The sequence below is a fragment of the Scomber japonicus genome, chromosome 22 (genome assembly GCF_027409825.1).
Source record: "Scomber japonicus isolate fScoJap1 chromosome 22, fScoJap1.pri, whole genome shotgun sequence".
Classification (NCBI taxonomy): Eukaryota; Metazoa; Chordata; class Actinopteri; order Scombriformes; family Scombridae; genus Scomber; species Scomber japonicus.
The window spans coordinates 7,829,360-7,856,116 of NC_070599.1; the positions used below are offsets into that span (position 1 = coordinate 7,829,360).

The 26,757-nt window shown below is 39.4% G+C and overlaps 5 protein-coding genes across 5 annotated transcripts; all 5 read right to left on the bottom strand.

The window, feature by feature from the left end:
- Positions 1 to 2,204: 2,204 nt before the first annotated feature.
- On the bottom strand, positions 2,205 to 4,254 carry LOC128383412 (signal-regulatory protein beta-2-like). Its single transcript, XM_053343039.1, has 6 exons — positions 4,212 to 4,254; positions 3,783 to 4,127; positions 3,342 to 3,689; positions 2,617 to 2,748; positions 2,471 to 2,502; positions 2,205 to 2,372 (listed from the first exon to the last, which is right to left on the bottom strand). Exons 1-6 carry the CDS (start codon positions 4,252 to 4,254, stop codon positions 2,205 to 2,207), a joined length of 1,068 nt encoding a protein of 355 aa, XP_053199014.1.
- A 2,192-nt stretch (positions 4,255 to 6,446) lies between these two features.
- Positions 6,447 to 7,978, bottom strand: LOC128383413 (signal-regulatory protein beta-2-like). The gene is made up of 5 exons (XM_053343040.1): positions 7,936 to 7,978; positions 7,507 to 7,851; positions 7,066 to 7,413; positions 6,840 to 6,913; positions 6,447 to 6,575 (listed from the first exon to the last, which is right to left on the bottom strand). Exons 1-5 carry the CDS (start codon positions 7,976 to 7,978, stop codon positions 6,447 to 6,449), a joined length of 939 nt encoding a protein of 312 aa, XP_053199015.1.
- Positions 7,979 to 10,192: 2,214 nt separating this feature from the next.
- LOC128383414 (signal-regulatory protein beta-2-like) lies at positions 10,193 to 11,722 on the bottom strand. Its single transcript, XM_053343041.1, has 5 exons — positions 11,680 to 11,722; positions 11,251 to 11,595; positions 10,812 to 11,159; positions 10,586 to 10,659; positions 10,193 to 10,321 (listed from the first exon to the last, which is right to left on the bottom strand). The coding sequence occupies exons 1-5, from the start codon at positions 11,720 to 11,722 to the stop codon at positions 10,193 to 10,195; spliced, it is 939 nt and encodes a 312-aa protein (XP_053199016.1).
- A 3,210-nt stretch (positions 11,723 to 14,932) lies between these two features.
- Positions 14,933 to 16,257, bottom strand: LOC128383415 (uncharacterized). The gene is made up of 4 exons (XM_053343042.1): positions 16,203 to 16,257; positions 15,380 to 16,087; positions 15,176 to 15,289; positions 14,933 to 14,952 (listed from the first exon to the last, which is right to left on the bottom strand). The coding sequence occupies exons 1-4, from the start codon at positions 16,255 to 16,257 to the stop codon at positions 14,933 to 14,935; spliced, it is 897 nt and encodes a 298-aa protein (XP_053199017.1).
- Positions 16,258 to 17,672: 1,415 nt separating this feature from the next.
- Positions 17,673 to 19,139, bottom strand: LOC128383789 (M1-specific T cell receptor beta chain-like). The gene is made up of 5 exons (XM_053343374.1): positions 19,085 to 19,139; positions 18,267 to 18,977; positions 18,050 to 18,175; positions 17,927 to 17,970; positions 17,673 to 17,792 (listed from the first exon to the last, which is right to left on the bottom strand). The coding sequence occupies exons 1-5, from the start codon at positions 19,137 to 19,139 to the stop codon at positions 17,673 to 17,675; spliced, it is 1,056 nt and encodes a 351-aa protein (XP_053199349.1).
- Between the last annotated feature and the right edge of the window lie 7,618 nt (positions 19,140 to 26,757).

Below are 26,757 nucleotides of genomic sequence, written 5' to 3' on the forward strand. Positions count from 1 at the left end.
GTATGGTATTGACCTTATTGACCAGACAGTGTAAGGTCATGCTCAATAAGACGAAGCTTCACTCTGAGGATAAAATCAGTTTACATAAGATAATCCTGTACTCTCTTACTTCTCTCTACACTTTAACAATGTTAACCATTCAGTCCTTTTGTGTACACAGCATGTTATCTGCATTTGAGACATGACCTTCAGTTCAGCTAGTTGCATTTCAAAATACCTTTCTGCTCTCACCCTCTGTCTTAGCTTGTAGGCGCTGTGGCTTGGAGGCCACAGGCCAGTCTTCCTGTGTTCGAGCTAGGAGTTATGTTTCCACCAGCGGAAACCTGCTAACAGTTATTCACACCTTATTCACCACGCGAGTCAAAACAAGACTGAAATGCTGAGAGCTGGCTAGTTCGAAAGTAGCACCCTACGCTTATGTTTCTGGTCAGAAGAAGGTATTAATAGATCAGTGGGGATTTTTCAGCACGCTTTGTGTACCGTGTTTGTTTCTAATGCTGTACATCACAGCTTCCTTTAACACAGTGTAGTTTGCCATTGGTTAGTTTGCATTGTACTTTGTCTGTCACTCACTTTTTGCAAAGCTTACAGCTTCTAGTGGAAACAAAGAGAGAAACTGTGTACTGAATGCTTATTATTATTCTTTTTTTGTGGACAAGCATTGTGACTCTATCACTAACTTCTCACATTACTTGTATATGGTAACATTATCTAAAAATGTTAATCATGCATGACCACAAACTGTTGTCCTGCTGTTGTAATCATTAACTTTTATTTAGTTTTGCCTGCTGCTGAACATGAAAGGGCCAGAGTGACTTTTGATAGGATGAGTATTTATTGGAACTACTTTATACCAAATAAATAGTACCCATGACAACTACTCATAGCATGATCCATGGATTGTTAAACTGATTTTGGTGATTGCATTCTTCTCCAAGCAAGTAAATGAAAGCACACGTTTTGAACTACAGTGATGACTGATTTCATGTATTGCTGTATGCAGGTGTGAAAATTCTTAACGAAACACACGCACAAGCTGTGGTCTCAGTGTAGCAGCTAGTTGGTATACTTGTGTGAAGCTTGTCTGTGGCCTTAATGAAGCAGTCACTGGAGTCATGCAAGACCCAAGTACTAATAACTGCACCAAGGCTGCAGCCAACACTTACACTGGAAGGTTAACACTTTTCATTATTTATTAGTCTGATGATTATTTTCTCTAGATTAATTATGTAAGAAATAATGGAAATATCTGTTGTAATCAACTGCTTTATTTTGTCCAATCAAGAATCCAAAATCCAAAGATATGTATGTACAATCCTTATATTTTAGAAGAGGCCGCAACCAAGGAGGGTTTTCCTTTGAAAATTGAAAATCAATTAATCAATAATCAGAAAAGCTATTAATTAATTCTGTTGAATGATTCATCAAGTAATTGTTTCTGCACTGAACTTAGATCATATGAGTCCAATACAAGGTGAAACACAATTTTCCAGCTTTGCCAGAACACAACTGGCACCAACACTCAGCAACAATCATCCCAACTGAGCTGACAACCAACCTGGCAGTTTAGCTTCCAGTCTGGCCTCATGGGTTTCTCAGTGATTGGATTACAGGAAAATGGCCCAGTCAAAGACAAATGAGTAATCACACACATCATGTTATTGTTATTGAACAATCTTAACAGCTTAAGCAAAGTGTAATGGCCCACTACCTGGCCTTGAAATGATTAGATAATTAATGTATTGATGATTTTTGTCATTGTTTGCTTTTTTGCTAATTGAATAATGCGGGGTTATGGATCAAGGCCATTGAAGATGCCACCTTTTCCACTTTTTGTTTTACAATATCTGACATTTACAACCAATAAATAGAGAAAATAATCTGCAGATTAATCTATAATTGAAATAATCATTTGTTGCAGCCCTAAAAGTCAGTATTGCTTTGTCTTGTGTAAACTGCATGAATCATTGCAATATAGATATTTCCAGTCCGACGCTCCAATCAGCTGAGTTGGTAAATATGACCATCACTGGCACTTTGCTTATTAAAGTTCTCATTTTTTGAACACACTTATTTTCTCTTGGAGTACTGACCTGTTCATATGTCACACAGGACACAATAAAGAGCCCTTTGGTCATATTTTAAACGTATATAAAAAGTCACTTAGGGAATGACCTGTTATACACCAAGTCTCTCGTCAGTCTTCATTCTGTGGTTTGGCAGCCTTCCCCAGATGAAACTTCTTGGTTCTGTTGACAGTGCCAGATGTCAGAGTAAACTACAGAGTCTCCACTGTGTTTCACTGTAGCTTGCCTTGAGGAGAGGCTTCTGGGTGCCGAACACACCGATGCATAGATGACTGCTTCATTAGTCTGTTGAAACATCATTTTCAAATAATTAAGACCCAGAAAGATGTAGTGCAAATGAAACTGAAAGATTATATACAACTATCATCTGTTAGTGCTCTTACCTGATTGCCCTCAGAAGCTCCATCATTCACCTCTAAAGAAACAAAGATAACTTACAGTCAGTTCCAATTACAGCAGAACATAACAATGCAGATCTGATTCCACTGGAGATATTCAACTGATCAATATAATGCATCATTTTAAATACCTGCAGGAACTTTCCTCCAACTTCTGCAAATCACCATTGTAAGAATAAGAATCACAATCCCAAGACTGATGTTTGACAGCAACAGCGCAATAACAGCTGGACTCAGTACAGCTGGTTTGGTGATGTTGGTGTCTCCTTTTAACACATGATAAAAAACAGTCCTTAATTTAGATTTTTATATACAAATAACTCCCAACTGAACGGATTGGATGGGAACAGAATACATTTCAGTGTTGGCCAGTTGTGCAGTATGTGATTTAAATGGTTGGTTTACCCCAAATTAAGCATAACAAATGTTATTAGATGATTCAACAGCTGATGATTTACCCTCAGTGCCAGCTTTCAGTAACAGTACAGGAAGTAGTTTGCCCTTTATATAGCAGGGAAGGAAGCAAAGATTTGGTGGTCTGACTGTCATGCGAGTGGATTGTTCACACCAACATTTAACAGTTTTCTTTTTATATTAACTGAAACCACAACCTCTTCCTCACCTTAACCACGTGTTTTAGCTGCATATCCCTGTGGTTTATTTGCCACAATCTGTGTTAACAAGACTATAATTACCATGCACAGATATCATAGAAAGCAACATTTTGGAGTTAGACAATGAAAAAAAAAAAGTGTTCAATATTGAGAGTATCGTCTGGATACGGTGTCCGTAAATTTGTCTGTGAGTCTCAAAGCTTCATCAACTGCACACATGTGTAACTGAAAAACTTTCTTACTGTTCATTTTAATCTTGGTCCCTTTTCCCAGCAGTACTTCTCCACATGAAGTCACAGCACAGTAGTAGGTTCCAGCATCATCAGAGCTCAGGTTCCTCATAAGAAGATGGTACACACAGGTAGCTTCTCCAGAGCCAGTCTCAGTCTTCTGGCAGATGTTGTTTTTATTCCCAGAGGAGTGAATCATCTCTGGAGCAGAATGATCAGAGTTTTTCAGCCACAGGACATGAGTGTGTTCTGCTGCACAGTGGTCAGTGTGAACAGAACAGCTGAGAGTCACAGAGCGTCCTGGCTGCACTGACTCAGACTCTGGCTTCTGGATGACAGAGTCACTGATCATCTTTGCACCTTAAGAGAGAAATTAACTGTGATTATTTGCATTATGTTCACATTCAGCTGAATTTATCACTGCTTCTGTCATAATCAACAGAGAATTAATACCTTTTAGCATCAGAAAGGTTCCTGGTCCAAACTCAATGTCATTTAACTTCATCACTCCACAGTAGTATGTGCCAACATCTTCCCACGTTGTTGCAGAAATGTCCAGATGACTGCTGGTGCTGTTAAATTTGACTGAATAACGTTGTCGAAATTCATCAGCAAAAACAACATGCTTATAGTGAAAATCAAACGCTGTCACAAGCTGCAGCATCTTCCCTGTAGTCAATTTGTACCACACTCTTTTATACATGTCACTCTTTATGTGACATTGGATAGTAGCTGAGTCTCCAGGCTTCACTGACTGGAAAGAAACAGGCTGAGTGATTTTAATAACCTGTGCAGCACCTATAAACAACAGATAGGATATCATCAGCTTTGTGTGTGAAGACTCGGATGAAAAGATTCCACAAGTGGATTTTTGTTACTTACACAAAGAGCAGAGCAGGAAAACATTTAGAGTGTACACCATCATCCTGTCAGCGTCAGCAGTTCTGAACCACTGAAGGAACAGCAGACTTACCCCATTTATCAACACTGACTTGTCCTACATTCCGCCACAACTGTCAGGTGTGATTGGCTCATCATTGTCACCTTGCCGAGCATGATTGGCTAGTTCACAGTCAAGCAAAAAAAGAAAAAAGTCCCCTCATTTTGACCTGACATCACCTTCACTGTCAGCAGAATGGTTTGAAGATGTGTCGTCATACTGTCTCTACCAGCTCTCTTCATACAGATAATAAGAGTAGTGAACTCTTTGATATTAAATGGCAACACACTGGAAAACCACAGTGAGGTTGGCAGAATGGAAACAGCACTTCACTGTAAATGCATACTTTCCATAAGAATGGAAGACCTAGATTTTGGTTGAAATATCAAAGGGATCGCTCAGAGATTATGAGTCACAAATAAAGTCCTCAAAATGAAAGGCTTTCCACATTCAAAGGGTAACTAATAAAATGTGGGTTTGTGGTACAAATGCAAGGAAGCAGTTGAACAAAAAGTGTAGTCCACTAAACTCAGAGACAGACATCTCAAAACCTCAAAACATGAAACTATGTACATGACAAGACTCCATTAGAGGTGAAGAAGGCTGGTGTGCCACACAGGCCCACCTAATCAGAAGACTTCTTTTTATGCTGGATCATAGCAGTCAGTCAATACCGTTTCAATTCCAAATGAGACCATATTTCTTGTTTCTTTCTGCTTGTTTATCATATAATGATGAGTATAGGTCAGATGTTTGGAGTGGCAGTGAGCAGCTCTTCCTCTTTTACTCAGTGAACAGACCGTACATGACATAGAGATGCTAATATTCTCCTAGCTAGCTGTTTACATTCATCATGAAAAGACATTGTGAGCAGGTGGAGACTACTCCTGTATCAGTTTCTCCTCTAATAGTGGTAAGGGTTAATAATGAGAGGCACCTGGCAGCTAAGTCAGCCCTTGAAGGGGAGAGGGATGAATTCTGACAGAGCTGCATCTGACTTTCTGATAATCTCCACTCCTCTGTGCCAAATCACCAGCATGCAGCCATTCACTAAGAAAAGTACATTTAGATATTTTATCCTATTGTGTTTAAAAGGGTTTATCAGTACATCAGTACACCCTAAGTGTTTGTTTATTGGTCTTGGACGGACTAGACCCACCTTAGTTTCTCTGTTACTACAGTTAAAGCTCTATTTATTTCCTATCACTGTCTTCTTGTATCAAGCTTCCTGGCCTCTGTTGTGCTTTAGTAAAGCAAAGCATTTCTAAGTTAGTCTATACTGTAAAGAAAAGTCACTTCCTCCCAGACCTTTCAGAGGCCCTCTCATATAAAAACCACAGAGCATTTTCAATGAGTGGAACAGAAACAGTTATATCATAAAACCAAAAACACACAGTGTTGTTCTAGGAACTGTCCCTCTGTCTGGTCAGTTCATGGTGTTCTTACAACACTAGCGGATAACATTTGTGGTTACTAGGTGCACACAAACACACACATACACTGAAGTCCTGCAGTTGACCTCAAAGCCATAACAGCAACAGCTGCTGTCAGAAAACACTACTCTTAGCTAGTGTGTATATGCATTATCACTAACTGCAAATGTCCTGTCTGAGATAAAGACACATTGCAAACACATTGCTTTATTACATTTAAGCTAATTGTGTAAGTTTGAGCTTGAAAAGGTGACAAAGACTTTAATTTCTTCTGATCTGTTGATGTTGGGCCTTGCTGTGCAGACATTCAGCTTGAAAACACACACAATACACACATACACACACACAGGACCAAAACTTACAAAGATAGCATCGTTTCACTGTCGACCACATGAAAGCTATGAAAAGATACTGGCAGCTCTGAGTTTCTGGCTGACAACATCACACTCGCTACAACCTGCAACGGCCAGTGTGTATTTACTAAAGCAGTGAGGTGTGTGTTCTGTTTCCATGAGAACTTTGCATATGGTAAATAATTTAAGTAAGTGCTAATTTTGCTGCCAAAAAATCACTACAGTAGCAAAGGTTGGATTTGAAAAAGCTTGTTTAATGAGTTTATTGCAAGTTAAGGTTTAACATTGATCATGACATAAAGTGTTTACAAAAATAGTAGAGGAAAGCACAAGTATGTTGAAAGCTATAGGGTCAGTGTATTATACAGAGAAAGAGATGTAACCTGTGCAGCTACTGCTTTATTCTGAAGTAGATACATTCACTCCAGATGTCACCGCTCTGTCTGCTTAATCTGTTGCATTTGTTGATCTTGTTCTTCTTTGAAGCAGGGAAATAATCGGTGTCTTCATTTTGGTAAACCTGATAATGAAAAATTGTACAACACTTTTAGGTACATGACAGATATAAAAACAAAGTCCACAGAATAGAAGAAGATACCTCTGCATTGGAGAGAAAGGGAGCTGAAGGTTCTGCACCAGCCTCTGAAAAAAATAATGAAATCTGTTTCACTATATTATTCTATGTTCAACTAGTACATGCTATAAAAACTGACAATACATTACCTGTACAGTGGCAGCAGTTTCTACAGATGACAATCCACACGAAGGAAACCAATAAACCAACCAAAACACCCAGGAAGACGATGAATGAGTAAACGTTGAAATAGACATCCTCTGGAGAGTTCATGCTCGCCCCACCTGCAGAACCAGATATTAGAAGACATTATGTGAAATTCATTTGCAGGAGAAAATTTACAATAAATACATTACCAAGCAGCAACTTAAGTTTGATGAAAGACTAACCAACACTTTTTATCAGATGAGACCGCTTCTGCTAAAAACTTTCTTACTGTTCATTTTAATTCTGGTCCCTTTTCCCAGCAGTACTTCTCCACATGAAGTCACAGCACAGTAGTAGGTTCCAGCATCATCAGAGCTCAGGTTCCTCATAAGAAGGTGGTACACACAGGTAGCTTCTCCAGAGCCAGTCTCAGTCCTTTGGCAGGTGTCGTTTTTATTCCCAGAGGAGTGAATCATCTCTGGATCAGAATGGTCAGAGTTTTTCAGCCACAGGACATGAGTGTGTTCTGCTGCACAGCGGTCAGTGTGAACAGAACAGCTGAGAGTCACAGAGCGTCCTGGCTGCACTGACTCAGACTCTGGCTTCTGGATGACAGAGTCACTGATCATCTTTGCACCTTAAGAAAGAAATCAACTGTGATTATTTGCATTATGTTCACATTCAGCTGAATTTATCACTGCTTGTGTCATAATCAACAGAGAATGGATACCTTTTAGCATCAGAAAGGTTCCTGGTCCAAACTCAATGTCATTTAACTTCATCACTCCACAGTAGTATGTGCCAACATCTTTCCATGTTGTTGCAGAAATGTCCAGATGACTGCTGGTGCTGTTAAATTTGACTGAATAACGTTGTTGAAATTCATCAGCAAAAACAACATGCTCATAGTGAGAATCAAACGCTGTCACAAGCTGCAGCGTCTTCCCTGTAGTCAATTTGTACCACACTCTTTTATACATGTCACTCTTTATGTGACATTGGATAGTAGCTGAGTCTCCGGGCTTCACTGACTGGAAAGAAACAGGCTGAGTGATTTTAATAACCTGTGCAGCACCTATAAACAACAGACAGGATATCATCAGCTTTGTGTGTGAAAACTCGGATGAAAAGATTCCACAAGTGGATTTTTGTTACTTACACAAAGAGCAGAGCAGGAAAACATTTAGAGTGTACACCATCATCCTGTCAGCGTCAGCAGTTCTGAACCACTGAAGGAACAGCAGACTTACCCCATTTATCAACACTGACTTGTCCTACATTCCGCCACAACTGTCAGGTGTGATTGGCTCATCATTGTCACCTTGCCATGCATGACTGGCTAGTTCAGTCAAGCAAAAAAAGAAAAAAGAAAAAAGTCCCCTCATTTTGACCTGACATCACCTTCACTGTCAGCAGAATGGTTTGAAGATGTGTCGTCATACTGTCTCTACCAGCTCTCTTTATACAGATAATAAGAGTAGTGAACTCTTTGATATTAAATGGCAACACACTGGAAAACCACAGTGAGGTTGGCAGAATGGAAACAGCACTTCACTGTAAATGCATACTTTCCATAAGAATGGAAGACCTAGATTTTGGTTGAAATATCAAAAGGATCGCTCAGAGATTATGAGTCACAAATAAAGTCCTCAAAATGAAAGGCTTTCCACATTCAAAGGGCAACTAATAAAATGTGGGTTTGTGGTACAAATGCAAGGAAGCAGTTGAACAAAAAGTGTAGTCCACTAAACTCAGAGACAGACATCTCAAAACCTCAAAACATGAAACTATGTACATGACAAGACTCCATTAGAGGTGAAGAAGGCTGGTGTGCCACACAGGCCCACCTAATCAGAAGACTTCTTTTTATGCTCGATCATAGCAGTCAGTCAATACCGTTTCAATTCCAAATGAGACCATATTTCTTGTTTCTTTCTGCTTGTTTATCATATAATGATGAGTATAAGTCAGATGTTTGGAGTGGCAGTGAGCAGCTCCTCCTCTTTTACTCAGTGAACAGACCGCACATGACATAGAGATGCTAATATTCTCCTAGCTAGCTGTTTACATTCATCATGAAAAGACATTGTGAGCAGGTGGAGACTACTCCTGTATCAGTTTCTCCTCTAATAGTGGTAAGGGTTAATAATGAGAGACACCTGGCAGCTAAGTCAGCCCTTGAAGGGGAGAGGGATGAATTCTGACAGAGCTGCATCTGACTTTCTGATAATCTCCACTCCTCTGTGCCAAATCACCAGCATGCAGCCATTCACTAAGAAAAGTACATTTAGATATGTTATCTTCCTATTGTGTTTAAAAGGGTTTATCAGTACATCAGTACACCCTAAGTGTTTGTTTATTGGTCTTGGATGGGCTAGACCCACCTTAGTTTCTCTGTTACTACAGTTAAAGCTCTATTTATTTCCTATCACTGTCTTCTTGTATCAAGCTTCCTGGCCTCTGTTGTGCTTTAGTAAAGCAAAGTGTTTCTAAGTTAGTCTATACTGTAAAGAAAAGTCACTTCCTCCCAGACCTTTCAGAGGCCCTCTCATATAAAAACCACAGAGCATTTTCAATGAGTGGAACAGAAACAGTTATATCATAAAACCAAAAACACACAGTGTTGTTCTAGGAACTGTCCCTCTGTCTGGTCAGTTCATGGTGTTCTTACAACACTAGCGGATAACATTTGTGGTTACTAGGTGCACACAAACACACACATACACTGAAGTCCTGCAGTTGACCTCAAAGCCATAACAGCAACAGCTGCTGTCAGAAAACACTACTCTTAGCTAGTGTGTATGTGCATTATCACTAACTGCAAATGTCCTGTCTGAGATAAAGACACATTGCAAACACATAGCTTTATTACATTTAAGCTAATTGTGTAAGTTTGAGCTTGAAAAGGCCATAAAGGATTTAATTTCTTCTGATCTGTTGATGTTGGGCCTTGCTGTGCAGACATTCAGCTTGAAAACACACACAATACACACATACACACACACACACGCACACACACAGGACCAAAACTTACAAAGATAACATCGTTTCACTGTCGACCACATGAAAGCTATGAAAAGATACTGGCAGCTCTGAGTTTCTGGCTGACAGCATCACACTCGCTACAACCTGCAACGGCCAGTGTGTATTTACTAAAGCAGTGAGGTGTGTGTTCTGTTTCCATGAGAACTTTGCATATGGTAAATAATTTAAGTAAGTGCTAATTTTGCTGCCAAAAAATCACTACAGTAGTAAAGGTTGGATTTGAAAAAGCTTGTTTAATGAGTTTATTGCAAGTTAAGGTTTAACATTGGTCATGACATAAAGTGTTTACAAAAATAGTAGAGGAAAGCACAAGTATGTTGAAAGCTATAGGGTCAGTGTATTATACAGAGAAAGAGATGAAACCTGTGCAGCTACTGCTTTATTCTGAAGTAGATACATTCACTCCAGATGTCACCGCTCTGTCTGCTTAATCTGTTGCATTTGTTGATCTTGTTCTTCTTTGAAGCAGGGAAATGATCGGTGTCTTCATTTTGGTAAACCTGATAATGAAAAATTGTACAACACTTTTAGGTACATGACAGATATAAAAACAAAGTCCACAGAATAGAAGAAGATACCTCTGCATTGGAGAGAAAGGGAGCTGAAGGTTCTGCACGAGCCTCTGAAAAATATAATGAAATCTGTTTCACTATATTATTCTATGTTCAACTAGTACATGCTATAAAAACTGACAATACATTACCTGTACAGTGGCAGCAGTTTCTACACATGACAATCCACACGAAGGAAACCAAGAAACCAACCAAAACACCCAGGAAGACGATGAATGAGTAAATGTTGAAATAGACATCCTCTGGAGAGTTCATGCTCGCCCCACCTGCAGAACCAGATATTAGAAGACATTATGTGAAATTCATTTGCAGGAGAAAATTTACAATAAATACATTACCAAGCAGCAACTTAAGTTTAATGAAAGACTAACCAACACTTTTTATCAGATGAGACAGCTTCTGCTAAAAACTTTCTTACTGTTCATTTTAATCTTGGTCCCTTTTCCCAGCAGTACTTCTCCACATGAAGTCACAGCACAGTAGTAGGTTCCAGCATCATCAGAGCTCAGGTTCCTCATAAGAAGGTGGTACACGCAGGTAGCTTCTCCAGAGCCAGTCTCAGTCCTCTGGCAGGTGTCGTTTTTATTCCCAGAGGAGTGAATCATCTCTGGATCAGAATGGTCAGAGTTTTTCAGCCACAGGACATGAGTGTGTTCTGCTGCACAGCGGTCAGTGTGAACAGAACAGCTGAGAGTCACAGAGCGTCCTGGCTGCACTGACTCAGACTCTGGCTTCTGGATGACAGAGTCACTGATCATCTTTGCACCTTAAGAAAGAAATTAACTGTGATTATTTGCATTATGTTCACGTTCAGCTGAATTTATCACTGCTTGTCATAATCAACAGAGAATTAATACCTTTTAGCATCAGAAAGGTTCCTGGTCCAAACTCAATGTCATTTAACTTCATCACTCCACAGTAGTATGTGCCAACATCTTCCCACGTTGTTGCAGAAATGTCCAGATGACTGCTGGTGCTGTTAAATTTGACTGAATAACGTTGTCGAAATTCATCAGCAAAAACAACATGCTTATAGTGAGAATCAAACGCTGTCACAAGCTGCAGCGTCTTCCCTGTAGTCAATTTGTACCACACTCTTTTATACATGTCACTCTTTATGTGACATTTGATAGTAGCTGAGTCTCCGGGCTTCACTGACTGGAAAGAAACAGGCTGAGTGATTTTAATAACCTGTGCAGCACCTATAAACAACAGACAGGATATCATCAGCTTTGTGTGTGAAGACTTGGATGAAAAGATTCCACAAGTGGATTTTTGTTACTTACACAAAGAGCAGAGCAGGAAAACATTTAGAGTGTACACCATCATCCTGTCAGCGTCAGCAGTTCTGAACCACTGAAGGAACAGCAGACTTACCCCATTTATCAACACTGACTTGTCCTACATTCCGCCACAACTGTCAGGTGTGATTGGCTCATCATTGTCACCTTGGCACGCATGACTGGTTACAAGAAAAAAAAAAAAAAACCCTCATCATGGCCTGTTGTGACATCAGCTTCACTGTCAGCAGAATGGTTTGAAGATGTGTCGTCATACTGTCTCTACTAGCTCTCTTTATACAGATAATAAGAGTAGTGAACTCTTTGATATTAAATGGCAACACACTGGAAAACCACAGTGAGGTTGGCAGAATAGAAACAGCACTTCAGTGTTAATGCATACTTTCCATAAGAATGGAAGACCAAAATCTATTTGGTTGAAATATCAAAGGGATCGCTCAGAGATCATGAGTCACAAATAGTCCTCAAAATGAAAGGCTTTCCACATTCAAAGGGCAACTAATAAAATGTGGGTATGTGGTACAAATGCAAGGAAGCAGTTGAACAAAAAGTGTAGTCCACTAAACTCAGAGACAGACATCTCAAAATCTCAAAACATGAAACTATGTACATGACAAGACTCCATTAGAGGTGAAGAAGGCTGGTGTGCCACACAGGCCCACCTAATCAGAAGACTTCCTTTTATGCTCGATCAAAGCAGTCAGTCAATACCGTTTCAATTCCAAATGAGACCATATTTCTTGTTTCTTTCTGCTTGTTTATCATAAAATGATGAGTATAAGTCAGATGTTTGGAGTGGCAGTGAGCAGCTCCTCCTCTTTTACTCAGTGAACAGACCGTACATGACATAGAGATGCTAATATTCTCCTAGCTAGCTGCTTGCATTCATCATTGTGACATTGTGAGCAGGTGGAGACTACTCCTGTATCAGTTTCTCCTCTAATAGTGGTAAGGGTTAATAATGAGAGGCACCTGGCAGCTAAGTCAGCCCTTGAAGGGGAGAGGGATGAATTCTGACAGAGCTGCATCTGACTTTCTGATAATCTCCACTCCTCTGTGCCAAATCACCAGCATGCAGCCATTCACTAAGAAAAGTACATTTAGATATGTTATCCTCCTATTGTGTTTAAAAGGGTTTATCAGTACATCAGTACATCAGTACACCCTAAGTGTTTGTTTATTGGTCTTGGACGGGCTAGACCCACCTTAGTTTCTCTGTTACTATAATTAAAGCTCTATTTATTTCCTATCACTGTCTTCTTGTATCAAGCTTCCTGGCCTCTGTTGTGCTTTAGTAAAGCAAAGCGTTTCTAAGTTAGTCTATACTGTAAAGAAAAGTCACTTCCTCCCAGACCTTTCAGAGGCCCTCTCATATAAAAACCACAGAGCATTTTCAATGAGTGGAACAGAAACAGTTATATCATAAAACCAAAAACACACAGTGTTGTTCTAGGAACTGTCCCTCTGTCTGGTCAGTTCATGGTGTTCTTACAACACTAGCGGATAACATTTGTGGTTACTAGGTGCACACAAACACACACATACACTGAAGTCCTGCAGACTGCAGGAATAGGTGCACCGTGCCGGGTGGGACAATAATTGTTTTAACTTGATTATAACGTTTTTCTCACTCTCTTGTTAGACAGGGACGTGCGCTGATGAAATAACATTAGCATAGAAAATCGTCTCTCCAGATATAACTTTCTTTCATTCCGCCCAGATGAAATTTAATGCCACTCTTCGAAAATTCAAGACATTTTAAGACCTTAAAAAACATATTTTTTATTTAAGACTTTTTAAGGATCCGTGGAGACCCTGGATATGCAAATAACAGACAATCAGACAACCGGACAAACAGACAGCCAGACGTTCCTGTCATTTATAGATAGATGTAGGGTGTCACGTTATATATTATTATTATACCTCTGTAATTCTAACCGGATCTGCATTGATCTCATATATGGGCCTTTCAGCAGTCAAATTGACGGAAATCCGTCATAGCGACGGAGAACTTTAATGCCTGCCTGCAGTTGACCTCAAAGCCATAACAGCAACAGCTGCTGTCAGAAAACACTACTCTTAGCTAGTGTGTATATGCATTATCACTAACTGCAAATGTCCTGTCTGAGATAAAGACACATTGCAAACACATAGCATTATTACATTTAAGCTAATTGTGTAAGTTTGAGCTTGAAAAGGTCACAAAGGATTTAATTTCTTCTGATCTGTTGATGTTGGGCCTGTGCAGACATTCTGCTTGAAAACACACACACACACACACAAACACACACGCACACACACACACACACACACACACACACAGGACCAAAACTTACAAAGATAGCATCGTTTCACTGTCGACCACATGAAAGCTATGAAAAGATACTGGCAGCTCTGAGTTTCTGGCTGACAGCATCACACTCGCTACAACCTGCAACGGCCAGTGTGTATTTACTAAAGCAGTGAGGTGTGTGTTCTGTTTCCATGAGAACTTTGCATATGGTAAATAATTTAAGTAAGTGCTCATTTTGCTGCCAAAAAATCACTACAGTAGCAAAGGTTGGATTTGAAAAGATTATGGGTTTATTGCAAGGTAAGGTTTTATGATGATCATGAGATGAAATGTTTACAAAATTAGAAGAGGAAAAGCACAAGTATATGTTGAAAGCTACACTAATAGGGTCAGTGTCCTGTTATACAGAGAAAAGATGAAACCTGTCCAGTTACTGCTTTATACTGAAGTAGATACATTCATTTAAAGGATTAAAATTCACAAAAAAGGCTTATTCCTCTATTAATGCCACATCTAACTTCTTTAAAAACGTTGTGATCAAAACCCAACAATCATTTTGTGGTGTCTTTCTGACCCAGAACAGCCCAGTTTACCTCTAATCTGAGGCAAATGTCACTTCCTCCCAGACCATTTCTGTGAACAACATATCTGTAAGGCCCCCTTACCAGGAAACCACTGGGCTGCTTATATGAAGAGCTGTAAATCACCATGTTTGGTACAAGCACTGGTGAATCTGCTCTGAATCTGTATGTCATTTACAGAAATTACTCTTACTCTAAATGACTCTTAAAAAGACACTAATGAGATCTTGTCTGATTAAACACAAAGATAGAACATGTTCAGCTCTACTGTTTTACACTAAAGTACACACATTCACTCCAGGTGTCGTCCGTCTGGCTTCTTGCTTTGTTGATCTTAATCTCCATCAAAGCAAAGTAAGGGAGATTATCTCCACATTGGTAATCCTGTACATGAGAAACAGTACATCACAATGTGATACACGACCATTTACATACAGAAAAAGGTGCTGTGCTAAAGCTGTAGTAATGCAGTAGTGTAAAAATACAGTACCTTTGCATTCCTTTTTGAGGCAGCTGAAATTCTTCTATGACAATCTGAAAAACAAAATGTTAACCTTCTTAATATCATGTTGAGTGAATAGACATGAACTAAAACAGCAGCAATTACCTTCACAAGGAGAGCTGTTCCTTTTGTTCATTGCACATACTAAGATACCCAGTACAACAACTAGGATGGTGGCGATGGCGAAACCCCCGCGCCAGACAAGACAATCCTCCACTTCTGTAGAGAGCCAACAGATATTAAAGCTTGTTTTTCTTAACTTTGAGTAGAAGGTAATCATCACAAATCTCTAGTTAGAAAGTTACTTACTGACAACGTCCAGCTTGGTCCCGTCTCCAAACAGTATCTGTCCACATAAGGCAACAGCACAGTAGTAGGTCCCAGCATGAGAAAGATTCAGACTCTTCATCGGCAAGTTGTAGACACAGGTGTGGGTTTGTGTGTTGGTGTTCCTCTCACACTGATCATTCCTGCCTCCATGTGTGTAAATGAGTCCTGGATGAGATTCTTCAGAGTTTTTGAACCAGTAAACACTGTGTTCTCCATCATCACAGGTCCCAATGTGTACTGTACAGTTCAGAGTCACAGAGCCTCCTGGCTGGATGCTCTCAGATGCTGACTGATGCACCAAAGCTTGGATGTTTAAACCTGAATCCTTTACACTGATAATTATTCCCTCCTCAAATTGTAAAATAAATGTGAAGCTACTTACGCAGTAGTAAGTAGCTGAGTCTGAAATGCGTATATCTGTGATAGTCAAGTGATTTTTACTGAGGCTAGTATCTAGTGTGAAGCGTGGATCGTTCTTAAATTCATCATAGAAAATGCCATTTCCTTCGTACTTATAGATGGTGGAGACTAGCCTTGGTTTCTGCCCTAGTGCCTGCTTATACCAGTAAAGCCTTGCAACATCACCTTCATAGAAACATTGCAACGTCAAGCTGTCCCCAGTATTAACAGACACAAAACCTTTCCCTTGGCGAACAGATGAAGAGAATTTCAGATCAGTCATCTGAACTGAAGTAAAATGAAAAACAAAGCAAAGGCACATTTAGTTTAATTTTATAAAGAGTATCACAGCAAGTACAATTAAATGAGAAGTGACTAAAAAATACACAAAAAAGGAACTCACCCATTTTCCCTAAGGACAAACACATCAGACAAAAAACAACCTTTGGAGATGCCATCGTTTCAAATGCAAGTATTGAAAATAATCTGGACTATCGCTCCTGTCTTCAGAGACAAGACTGGCCAAACGCAAGGTGTCACCTAAATGTCACATGCTCACTGCCGCTTATACTGCAAAGGCCAACTCTTGCAAAAAAAAAGATCACACGTTGAGTAAAAAATAAAGAACCACAGACATCGTCACACCCTGTATTCTCACAGATGGGCTGCACTCACTTTAAAGTTGTGGTTAATTTTTTTTGTGTTTCAAATATGAAAGCGTCCGTTTGATGTGTTTTTTCCAACTTTTATAGTCTTGATGTGACATTAACAGCAACATGCGGTACAATGGAGTTCAGCTGATCATTATTATGTCAAGTTAAATAACATGCAAGCATAGTAACAACCTGTTAAATACAGGTAATCAGTTGGCTTTCACTGCAGAGGCATCCTGCTCGTAACCACACATACACAAAGACAAAAAGTGCACACGGTCCTTGATGTACACAAGTTCTGCAACTACCAATCTGTGTCGTCCATGACTTTACACAATCACAGACCGAGCACTTTATGAATAACAGCTATGTGATCTAATGCAATCCAATACATCAGCTCTGCCATAAATTCTACTTTAATAAAGCTTTTACATTTTCAGTTTTGTTGGCATTTTCTTAACTGTACGTAATGTATATTATTGAGGTCATAGTGGTTGGTGGTGGTATACTGAAGTGCATTGTACTGAAAAATGTTACTTACATTTTTTCCACCCCACTAACCTACATAAGGCTGTGTCTTATATCTGAGTGACACTGTGCCTGAACTTCACCAGTGCAGACACACGTTCAGGCTAGCTGACTGAGTTGCCTGTGCCCAGGACAAGATTATCATTCCTCTCTGTCTCCCCTCGTCTCTGACACCGCTACCAGACTCAACAGAGAGGATGTTTTGTGTCAGGCTTTTATACAAACTAATGGATGTTAAAATGAAGGCCAAAACATTGTTAATCGAGGGAAATTGAAAATGTTTTCGATCAGTATGTCAATTAAAATTAGAAAGATACAATTTAACAGCTTTTATTTGACTTAAATACTTTGAATAGGCCTATTTTGACACATTATTCCAGCAGATGATTTAACCATTAGAGGGCCCAGCTCTGGTTTCCCCCCCATGACCCAGGACAAAAGACCCGGTAGACTTTATGGCAGAGCTGTTGCATTAGCTTGCACAGGTGTTCCTAATAAAGTCTTGGGTGACTGTACATCTTCAAAAATAACTGGTTGAATCAGCACAACTCTGAGAATTATGGAACATTTTTAAACACTTCATACTGCTTCCTCCTATGGTCATTAAAAAATGATCTCAGTATGTTATGGGTTTGTTGCACTGTTAAAGATATATCTTAGTACATTACAACAAATATAAAACATGCACAGTTCTACTGCTTTACACTTGAGTACACGCATTCAGTGTTGGTGTTGTCCTTCTGTTTTCTAGATCTGTTGACCTTGTGTTCCTTTAAAGCTGCGTAATGGATGTTTTCTTCATTTTGGTGACCCTGATAATAAAATATAGAACAGTAACGCAATGCATGAGAGAAATAAAAATAAATTCCCAAAAACGGTTGCACTAAAAATGAATTGTAATATAATAGTTTATCTAAAATTAGAAAGGAAAAAAAAAGAAACATACCTCTGCATTTATTGTTGAGGAAGCTGAAAATCTTGCATTAGACTCTGTGAAAGATTGAAAAATGAGCTTACTATAATTCCAAATTCACTGACACACTGTCAACTGCAAAGAATAATATCATACCTTTGCACTGGCAGCTGTTTCTTTTGATGATAACACAAACTGAGAAAGCCAGTAAAACAACCAGGATGGTGGTGAATGCTAAAGCTCCACTCAAGAAATACACCAAGACAAGAGAGTCTACCTCATCTGTAGAGAGTCAGATACAGATATTTTGTGTTTAAATATGGAGTTATACACTTATAACAAGAGACAACCTCTGTTAGAAAAAGTTACTTACGCTCAACATCCAGCTTGGTCCCGTCTCCAAACAGTATCTGTCCACATGAGGCAACAGCACAGTAGTAGGTCCCAGCATGAGAAAGATTCAGACTCTTCATCGGCAAGTTGTAGACACAGGTGTCTGTTTGTGTGTTGGTGTTCCTCTTACACTGATCATTCCTGCCTCCATGTGTGTAAATGAGTCCTGGATGAGATTCTTCAGAGTTTTTGAACCAGTAAACACTGTGTTCTCCATCATCACAGGTCCCAGTGTGTACTGTACAGTTCAGAGTCACAGAGCCTCCTGGCTGGATGCTCTCAGATGCCGACTGATACACCAAAGCTTGGATGTTCAAACCTGAACCCTTAACACTGACTGTTATGCCTTCTGCAAATTCAAACTTGTATGAATAGCTGCTGGCACAGAAGTAAGTAGCTGAGTCGGAAATCTGCAAATCTGTGATCTTCAAGTGATTTCTACCAATTTCAGTATCCAGTGTGAAACGTGGATTGTTCTTCAATTCATTATGAAAAGTGCCATTTCTTTCGTATTTGTAAAAGGTAGAGATGAGCTTAGGGATCTGTCCGGGAGTTTGCTTATACCAGTAAAACCTTGCTGCAACATCACCTTCATAGAAACATTGTAAAGTCAAGCTGTCCCCGGTATTAACAGACACAAAACCTTTGTCTTGACGGACAGATGAGGAGAATTTCAGATCAGTCATCTGAGCTGAAGTAAAATGAAAAGACAAAGCAAATTCACATTAAAAACACGTAGATAAAGGAGTGACCATACATTTTAAAAGACACAAACTGGATTCATAAAACAAAACTCACCTATTTCCCCCAAGAACAGACACGTCAGATAGCAAACCAACTTTGGAGATGTCATCGTGTTCAAATGGCTAGAGTGAGAAAAATCTTTATCTTTTCTTCACTCCTCACAGAGAGGACTGTTTTTGATTGGCCAACCAGAAGTGACTCTATGTCCTATTAAGGGAAACTTGATCACATGTTCACTGTCAACTATACAATCACAGCTGGGCTTTGAAAAGACTCACTTGGTGAGAGGCATATGAAGAATGGCTCCTTTATTTTGTTATAAAACAATTAAATATGAATGACATCCTCACTCATGTAACACAACACTGATCTCACTAACGGACCATATTCACTCAACATGTTTAGTCCGTGTTTCTTTAAAAATACAGACAAGACTAAGAAAGCATGAAGATAAGGATAAAAGGCGTCTGTTGCTTGGAAATGCTTGTCCTCCAATAGGTGGCTCAGTGACGTGGGCTTTTAGTTAGTACTTATTAACCTATTAACCTTATTAACCTAATCCCTAAAAGTTATAATCCTTAAATTTTCATGAAATCAAACAATATTTTAACTATAGTTGACATTTTTGCTATTCTGGTGTTACCCCCCCTGCTGGTGTAACATCTCAGTTTCAATAAAGTTGATCTTATCTGGTCCTGTACTGGATCCAGATGACATCCTTACTCATGACGCATTCATAGAAAACAATGCAGTATGTAATCCAGCTTTTTGTAATTCGATCTCATTTAAATCAGCCTGTTTATTGTTTATCCTACTAAGTAACAAATATTAAAGTCTGCGTAAAATAAGAATAAATATGTGTTCTGAGTTTGACATACCACAGAAAAGTGTGTTGTTAACCCCCCTGCCAAATTTGAATGATTAAAAAAAATCGCCAAATATATGAAATTAGGCTTCAAAGTTGTGTAAAAAGCAGCCACTTTCCCTGCTCCCAAACACTGTGGGAGTGCCCGCCGAGTCCGCTGAAGCCCCGCCCCCAACCAAGTGTCACCTGTCAAAAGTCACCACCTCAACCCGAAACATGGACGCTACATCTAAGAGCTTTCTGCTGCTAACTCGGTGGCTAACTCAGCTGTGAGCTCGTCGGCCTGCCAGCTCGTCTGCTAGCTCGTCGGCTAACTCAGCTAACTAGCTAACTGTAGACTGTAGTAGTATTTATACCTCTACAGCAGCAGTTTATGTTAACACTGCGGTGATTCAGACCCGCCCATTAAATCCTGAACAGAAATCTTGAAACACAGTTTGTGATGCCTAGCTCCACAATTCAAATCTAAATGGTTGAAATGCTTTTTACACCTTTTTTAGAAATACATTCATGACCTATTTAATGTGGCTAGAAGAAAATGACTGAATTCACTTTACATGGTCTTTAAGCCATGTGTGGTTTTTAAATGTTCTGCAATCACAGGAAACATATTTGTCATCAGGGTTAACCTGACACTGGTTCATCAAAACTGCATCTGCAACAACAGTGAGTTGGATGAAGAGGTGCAGGTAACCGGCTGCACACCTCCTTATCAAGGTCATTGTTCTTTATATTCATTGCTCCCTGCTGTTATATAGAAAAGTAAAAGCATTAAATCACAACACGACTTCTCATGGCTTAATGGGAAAAACATTTCAGTGGCTTTATTAAATCCTAGTTTAGCTGCTCTGTTAACAAATAGATCAGATGCTCCTATTTTGCATTTCTGACAAAGTAGAAGCTGAAGGAGTGTTTGCAGCCAAGAGAATTTTTGGACCCATAGTATTAAACTAAACTTGCTCTTTCTATGAGTAAGCATAGGTAATGCTTAATCAACCACAATTAAAATCTTGAATCAGAACTTTACAGTTCCCTTTAGCACTGGCTAACTAGTTAGTGATTTTCTGTTTTAAAGGTATAGTAAGCAATGTGGGAGAAAAGGAGGAGAAAAGTTGTGGATATTTGCAGTAAGGGCAAGCGCAAATCATGGCAGCGGCAGCTTCCGGTGGCAACCTCAGCTGCCGCGGCAGCTCTCGGTCTTTCAGTGGCAGCTTCCGGTGGCAGCTTCAGTTGCCACAGAGCTGCCGCGGCATCGGAGGCTGTGTAGGCAGTTGCCACAGACCTGCCGCGGCATCGGAGGCTGTGTAGGCAGTTGCCACAGACCTGCCGCGGCATCGGAGGCTGTGTAGGCAGTTGCCACAGACCTGCCGCGGCATCGGAGGCTATGTAGGTAGCTGCTACAGACCTGCCGCGGCATCGGAGGCTGTGTAGGCAGTTGCCACAGACCTGCCGCGGCATCTAAAGCTGTTTGAGGCAGCTGCCACAGGATGAAGTGACTGTAATGATAGTGTTATAGAAAATTATGATAGTAAAAACAGATTAAAATATTTGTTGATTCTCTGAATGCCAAAATCACCGGAAAAGGGGGGGGGGGGGGACAGCCCCCCCTCCTCTCTCTCTGCAGAGGAAGTCGTTTTTCCCCTTAAACCTTTATTACATCAGCTAACGAATTTTTAAGATTAACATTTAATTTTAATTTTAATACTTGTATTTTTTTTGAAAGGGAAATTGAAAGTTTGGAAGTTTTTTTTTTTTTTATTGTGTGTGTTTTTGTTGATAATAAAAATTTGCTGCTATTTTGGTAAGTGTTTCCCATTGAAAGAATGAGTTAAAACTCTGGAGTACATCACAGAGTCTAGTTTAAGAAAAGAAAGCCCTGAAATTATTTTCTTTATTGGGTTTGTTTGTTTTGTTTGTTTGTTTGTTTTTTGTATGTATGTATGTATTTTGTATGTATGTGTGTTAGATTACTTGTTTTTCACTTTATGGTATTTTCATATCATATTCTGGTTCAGGCTTTATGTCTCGTCTTGAGCTTGCTCAACCTAAGGCAAAATGTATGTGTCTGTGTATAACATTTCTATGCCTTGTATGTTTGTAATTACTTTTCAATTAAAAACAAAAAAATCAAATTTATTTAATCAGCGGCAGCTGGCTGTGGCAGCTTCCGGTGGCAACCTCAGCTGCCACAGAGCTGCCGTGGCATCTGAGCCTGTTTGAGGCAGCTGCCACAGAGCTGCCGCGGCATCTGAGGCTGTTTGAGGCAGCTGCCACAGAGCTGCAGCGGCATCTGAGGCTGTTTGAGGCAGCTGCCACAGAGCCGCCGCGGCATCTGAGGCTGTTTGAGGCAGCTGCCACAGAGCTGCCGCGGCATCTGAGGCTGTTTGAGGCAGCTGCCACAGAGCCGCCGTGGCATCTGAGGCTGTTTGAGGCAGCTGCCACAGAGCCGCCGCGGCATCTGAGGCTGTTTGAGGCAGCTGCCACAGAGCTGCCGTGGCATCTGAGGCTGTTTGAGGCAGCTGCCACAGAGCTGCCGCGGCATCTGAGGCTGTTTGAGGCAGCTGCCACAGAGCTGCCGTGGCATCTGAGGCTGTTTGAGGCAGCTGCCACAGCATGAAGTGACAGTAATGACAGTGTTATAGAAAATTACGATAGTAAAAACAGATTAAAATATTTGTTGAATGTCAGAATGCTAAAATCCCTGGAAAAGGGAGGGGGCTGTCACTTGTCATTAATTTGTCTTTATCTTTCCGTTTTGTGTAATGACTGTAGCCTATACCAAGGTAATAGCGACTTAATAATGCTAATAATAATGCTTAATAATGCGTCTTCATTCTTAATTATATATACATATATATATATATATATATATATATAAAAAGAAAAACATTTCATTACCATAGTAAATATTTTAAAAGGTATGCATTTTGATAGGCCTACATTTTCAGTTTATCGACAAAATAAGTTTTGAATGGTTACCAGATATGGAGCATCAAAGGCAAGGTAAGTAGGGACTACTAAAATAATCATATTTTCAGAAATGTATAGGCTAGTTGATCATAAAGGAATTTGTAGAAGGAAATTAAAATATTTATTAATATATTTATTTTTTTAGACCAATATAATTCCTATATTTGTTCACCATTTCTCAAATGTTATTCGTGATGTCTAAAATTGTTCAGTTGTGTTCATTGATATATTTCATTTTGTTTATGATTTTTGTGTTATTAGAATTCAATTGATAACTTTTCTTTAAGTGATAGTGTTTAGTCCTACATCGATTTTGCTAATCACAAGAAAGTGAGTCATCCACGGCAGGGGTAAGTAGCCTAAATCACCATCTGTAAAACAAACAAATTGTCTATTTGATATGGGTCTTGTGTTGAGCCATCCCTCACTCTGAAATATCCATGAAGTCAGCCCAAACGTTGTTTTGCGATGCACACGTATACTATACAGTATACGGTAAAAGACAGAAAGGTATCTAAAGCGATCCTCAAGACGTCACACGTCAACCACAAAGCATGACGTTACCGTACTGCATAGGAAATGTGCGCACAGCAAAACAACGCGATTTGGCCCGCAAGATCAACAATCAAGGTCTGATAAGTCTGTTTTCATGAAAAACAAGTCTGGAAAATGGAAGGTGATAATGACTACTTATTATCTAACATAACTCACTCTTTTACAAGTAAATGAAATTAAATCTGTCAGACATAGTACACAATCTGAAATTAATTAGGCTGACCTGATACAATAATGACTTGACGGACGGTGCGCTGATTACATAATGTACATTATTATTGTTCTTTACAGGTTCACATCAGATATTTTCCGATGTGAATTCATTACTGGCCTGTGCCAGTCAGGAATGTGTCTTCTGTCAGCAAAAAGAATTTGCAAACAAGGACCACCTTTTCAAAAAACATCTCAAAGATGCAATTTACTTTTTGGAAAACAATCACGGTATGGAGTATAATTAAACTATAGAGAGATGTATGGTGTGTTTTTTAAATTTGATATAGTAATACATTGTATTACATCTTCAACTTTTTTTTCCAGAGAAATTTGTTGTTGCATGCTTCTGCAAGGACAGCAAACAATTATCCAGGAGCCATTACCATTGCCCATTGTGTGATTTTCGGATCTTAACAAGGTCGGGCACTTTCAAACAGCATTTGAAGAACACACATGGTAAGTATTCTTTTGCTGCATCTACAAAAATTTTAATCTCTGTCAACAGAACAAGTACACATAAAGCCATGACAAATACAAATCAACTTTGTGCTGCACTATGATGTGTTTGAGTAGTGTGTTGCAAAAGGATTGGGGGTGGGGGAGGGGGTTACCTTGACAGCACCTCATAAATAAGAGGAAAACCGTCAACATATTTATCTGATATCAAAGTAAATACAGACCTTTTCATATTCATATCATGTTTTTCTACAGGACTGTTAAAAATTTCACTGCACCAAAGTCCTTGCACTGTAAAAAAACAAAAAAAAAAGTTATTGTTAATGCAGCCTCAATTTATTGTAAGTCTGTATCATTATGTAGGAAATCACTGATTCTTATTGTCTTTGATATTGTTCTGCGTATTGAAGTGATATTAATATCTTGGTTATATTTTCTTCTGATATTGTGGTGCACACTTAAGTCTCAACAAGTCCACTTAGATCTTATGACATACAGAAATATCTACTCCTAAAGTTTGTCACAGTTTCACTATTTCTATCTCTTACAGGTATTCAATCAGACAAAAAACAAGGTAAAGTCTTTGTTATTGGTTGTTTTTGTTTTAAATACAAACTTCTAATATATTTATGTAAGCTGTGCATATATGTATACTTAGTCTCACAATTAGTCCCCCAGAAGGATCACTATGCCATGCATTGTCTTTAAGATGTAGTATCAGTATCATACATGGACAATATTTTCCACAACCCCTTTTAACATTATAGATTGCAAAAACATGTTCAATTGAATATATGGCAATAAATCTGTATTACATTTATTCTTAACTTTATAATCTTGATGCCAGTGAAATATCAATCATATATAATCAACTTTTCCCCTCAAAAATTTTAAGGGTGAGATCACCCTCAAGCATTCACTAGCAATGTCACTTACTGATTTTCCAGCAAAACTGAGACAGAGTCATGAGAGACATCCCCTATAACACACTTTCATAAGACAATAAATATGTAATGGGCAGATGTCTGTGTAGGGCAGTGTTCTCTGACGATAGTAGTTACATATGAACATTTAAGGGCCTTTATTGATTTTTAAATCTACAAGATTAGTAGCAGTGATAACTATCATTGTTTTGTTGTTCTTTATGCAGAGAAGCCAAGCACTACAAAGAGAAAACGGGACACTCTCCAAGATGGCTCCCCAGATAACTTCTCCACAGAGGATTCAAAGTCTGACCATTTCACATGTAAACACTGCAAAGCTGTGTTAAGTTCAACAAAAAACCTGCGACGACATATCAAGGATGTACATAACCTTGACACCACACCCACAATATGCATCGATGTAAAAAACGGAATTTACGTAACACCTAAGTATGATCACAGTCCAATTTTTCCAATTCATGTGATCAAGTCGACAAATCCACCAAGAATTGACTGTGAGGAAGAGAAGTGCCGTTAGTTCATGCAGATTGCATGGACTTCCGGAAACCCTGGAAAAGAATGTATACACCTTGAAAGGACTAACAGAGGAAAGCCATATAACAAACCAGCAGTCCTCACATCCACATCACTTCAAGACATGCTGAGTAAGGGGCTCATGTCTTCTGAGTGGGGTGTGAAATGTGAGGAAATGAACAAGGCTGCACAGAACTTTGGAGTGGACTCTGTTTTTCCTGTTGATTTCAAAGATGAGGGATACTCTGGACGGTGGCACTTCTTTTCTGTGTTCACTAATGAAAGAGACAACTGGTGTCAGTTTGGGAGGACCCGGGTGACATTCGATGCTGTTGCAGGACAGTGGAACTGCCAGTGTCGGGGAACTGGTAAATCACACCGCTGCATTCATCGGATGATGGGAATGTGGTGGTTTTTCCAGGAGTCACCAGGCACCCTAGTGGCCACAGCAGACAGCCAAGTTGAGGACATAGATGACTTGGAAAGTCACATGTTCGAAAGCAACATTGCTTGTGAGCCACAGAGTGTCAACACACGAAAGATTTGTGTTATGACGGAATACCTGGTGAAGCATAAGCGCATCCCATGTCTTCAGGAGTTACCACTCGAGTTAAGGAGTCAGGAAAAACAGCCACCACCCTGTTTCATACCCAAAGAAAACACCTGCCCCTACTGCCCAGGGCCTACCCCACCAGCACTGAATCCATCAAAAATCGTGACAACCCAAGCGATGGTGTATGGCATGAATTATGTCAAAAAAGGTAAATTAAAGACAAATTAACTCTATGTCTTTCCATGGATGTCTCCGTCATATCACATTTATATTTTCTTTCACAAACATTTAAATGTAAAGACTTGAAGGTTGTGAATTTATATCATTCAGATTTTTCACATTCAAGTTAACAAATCCAAAAAAAATGTCTTCAAATCAACAGGTGTCTCTGTTGCGGTGAAAGACTGTCCTGTGTGTGGCAGTGTTGTGAGATTCCAGGAGTATTCCACAGGATTTCACAACTTCAACAACCGGGTTATTCTAACTCTGCCACTATGTGAACTTCTTCTATCCAGCTTGGCGGTGAGGCAGCCTTAACTGAAATTCAGAATTCACACACACACACACACACACACATATATATTTTTTACATTGATAATGCATACATCTTCTATTTGTTTTACAATTACAGAACAAGACAACCACTGGACGGATGCTC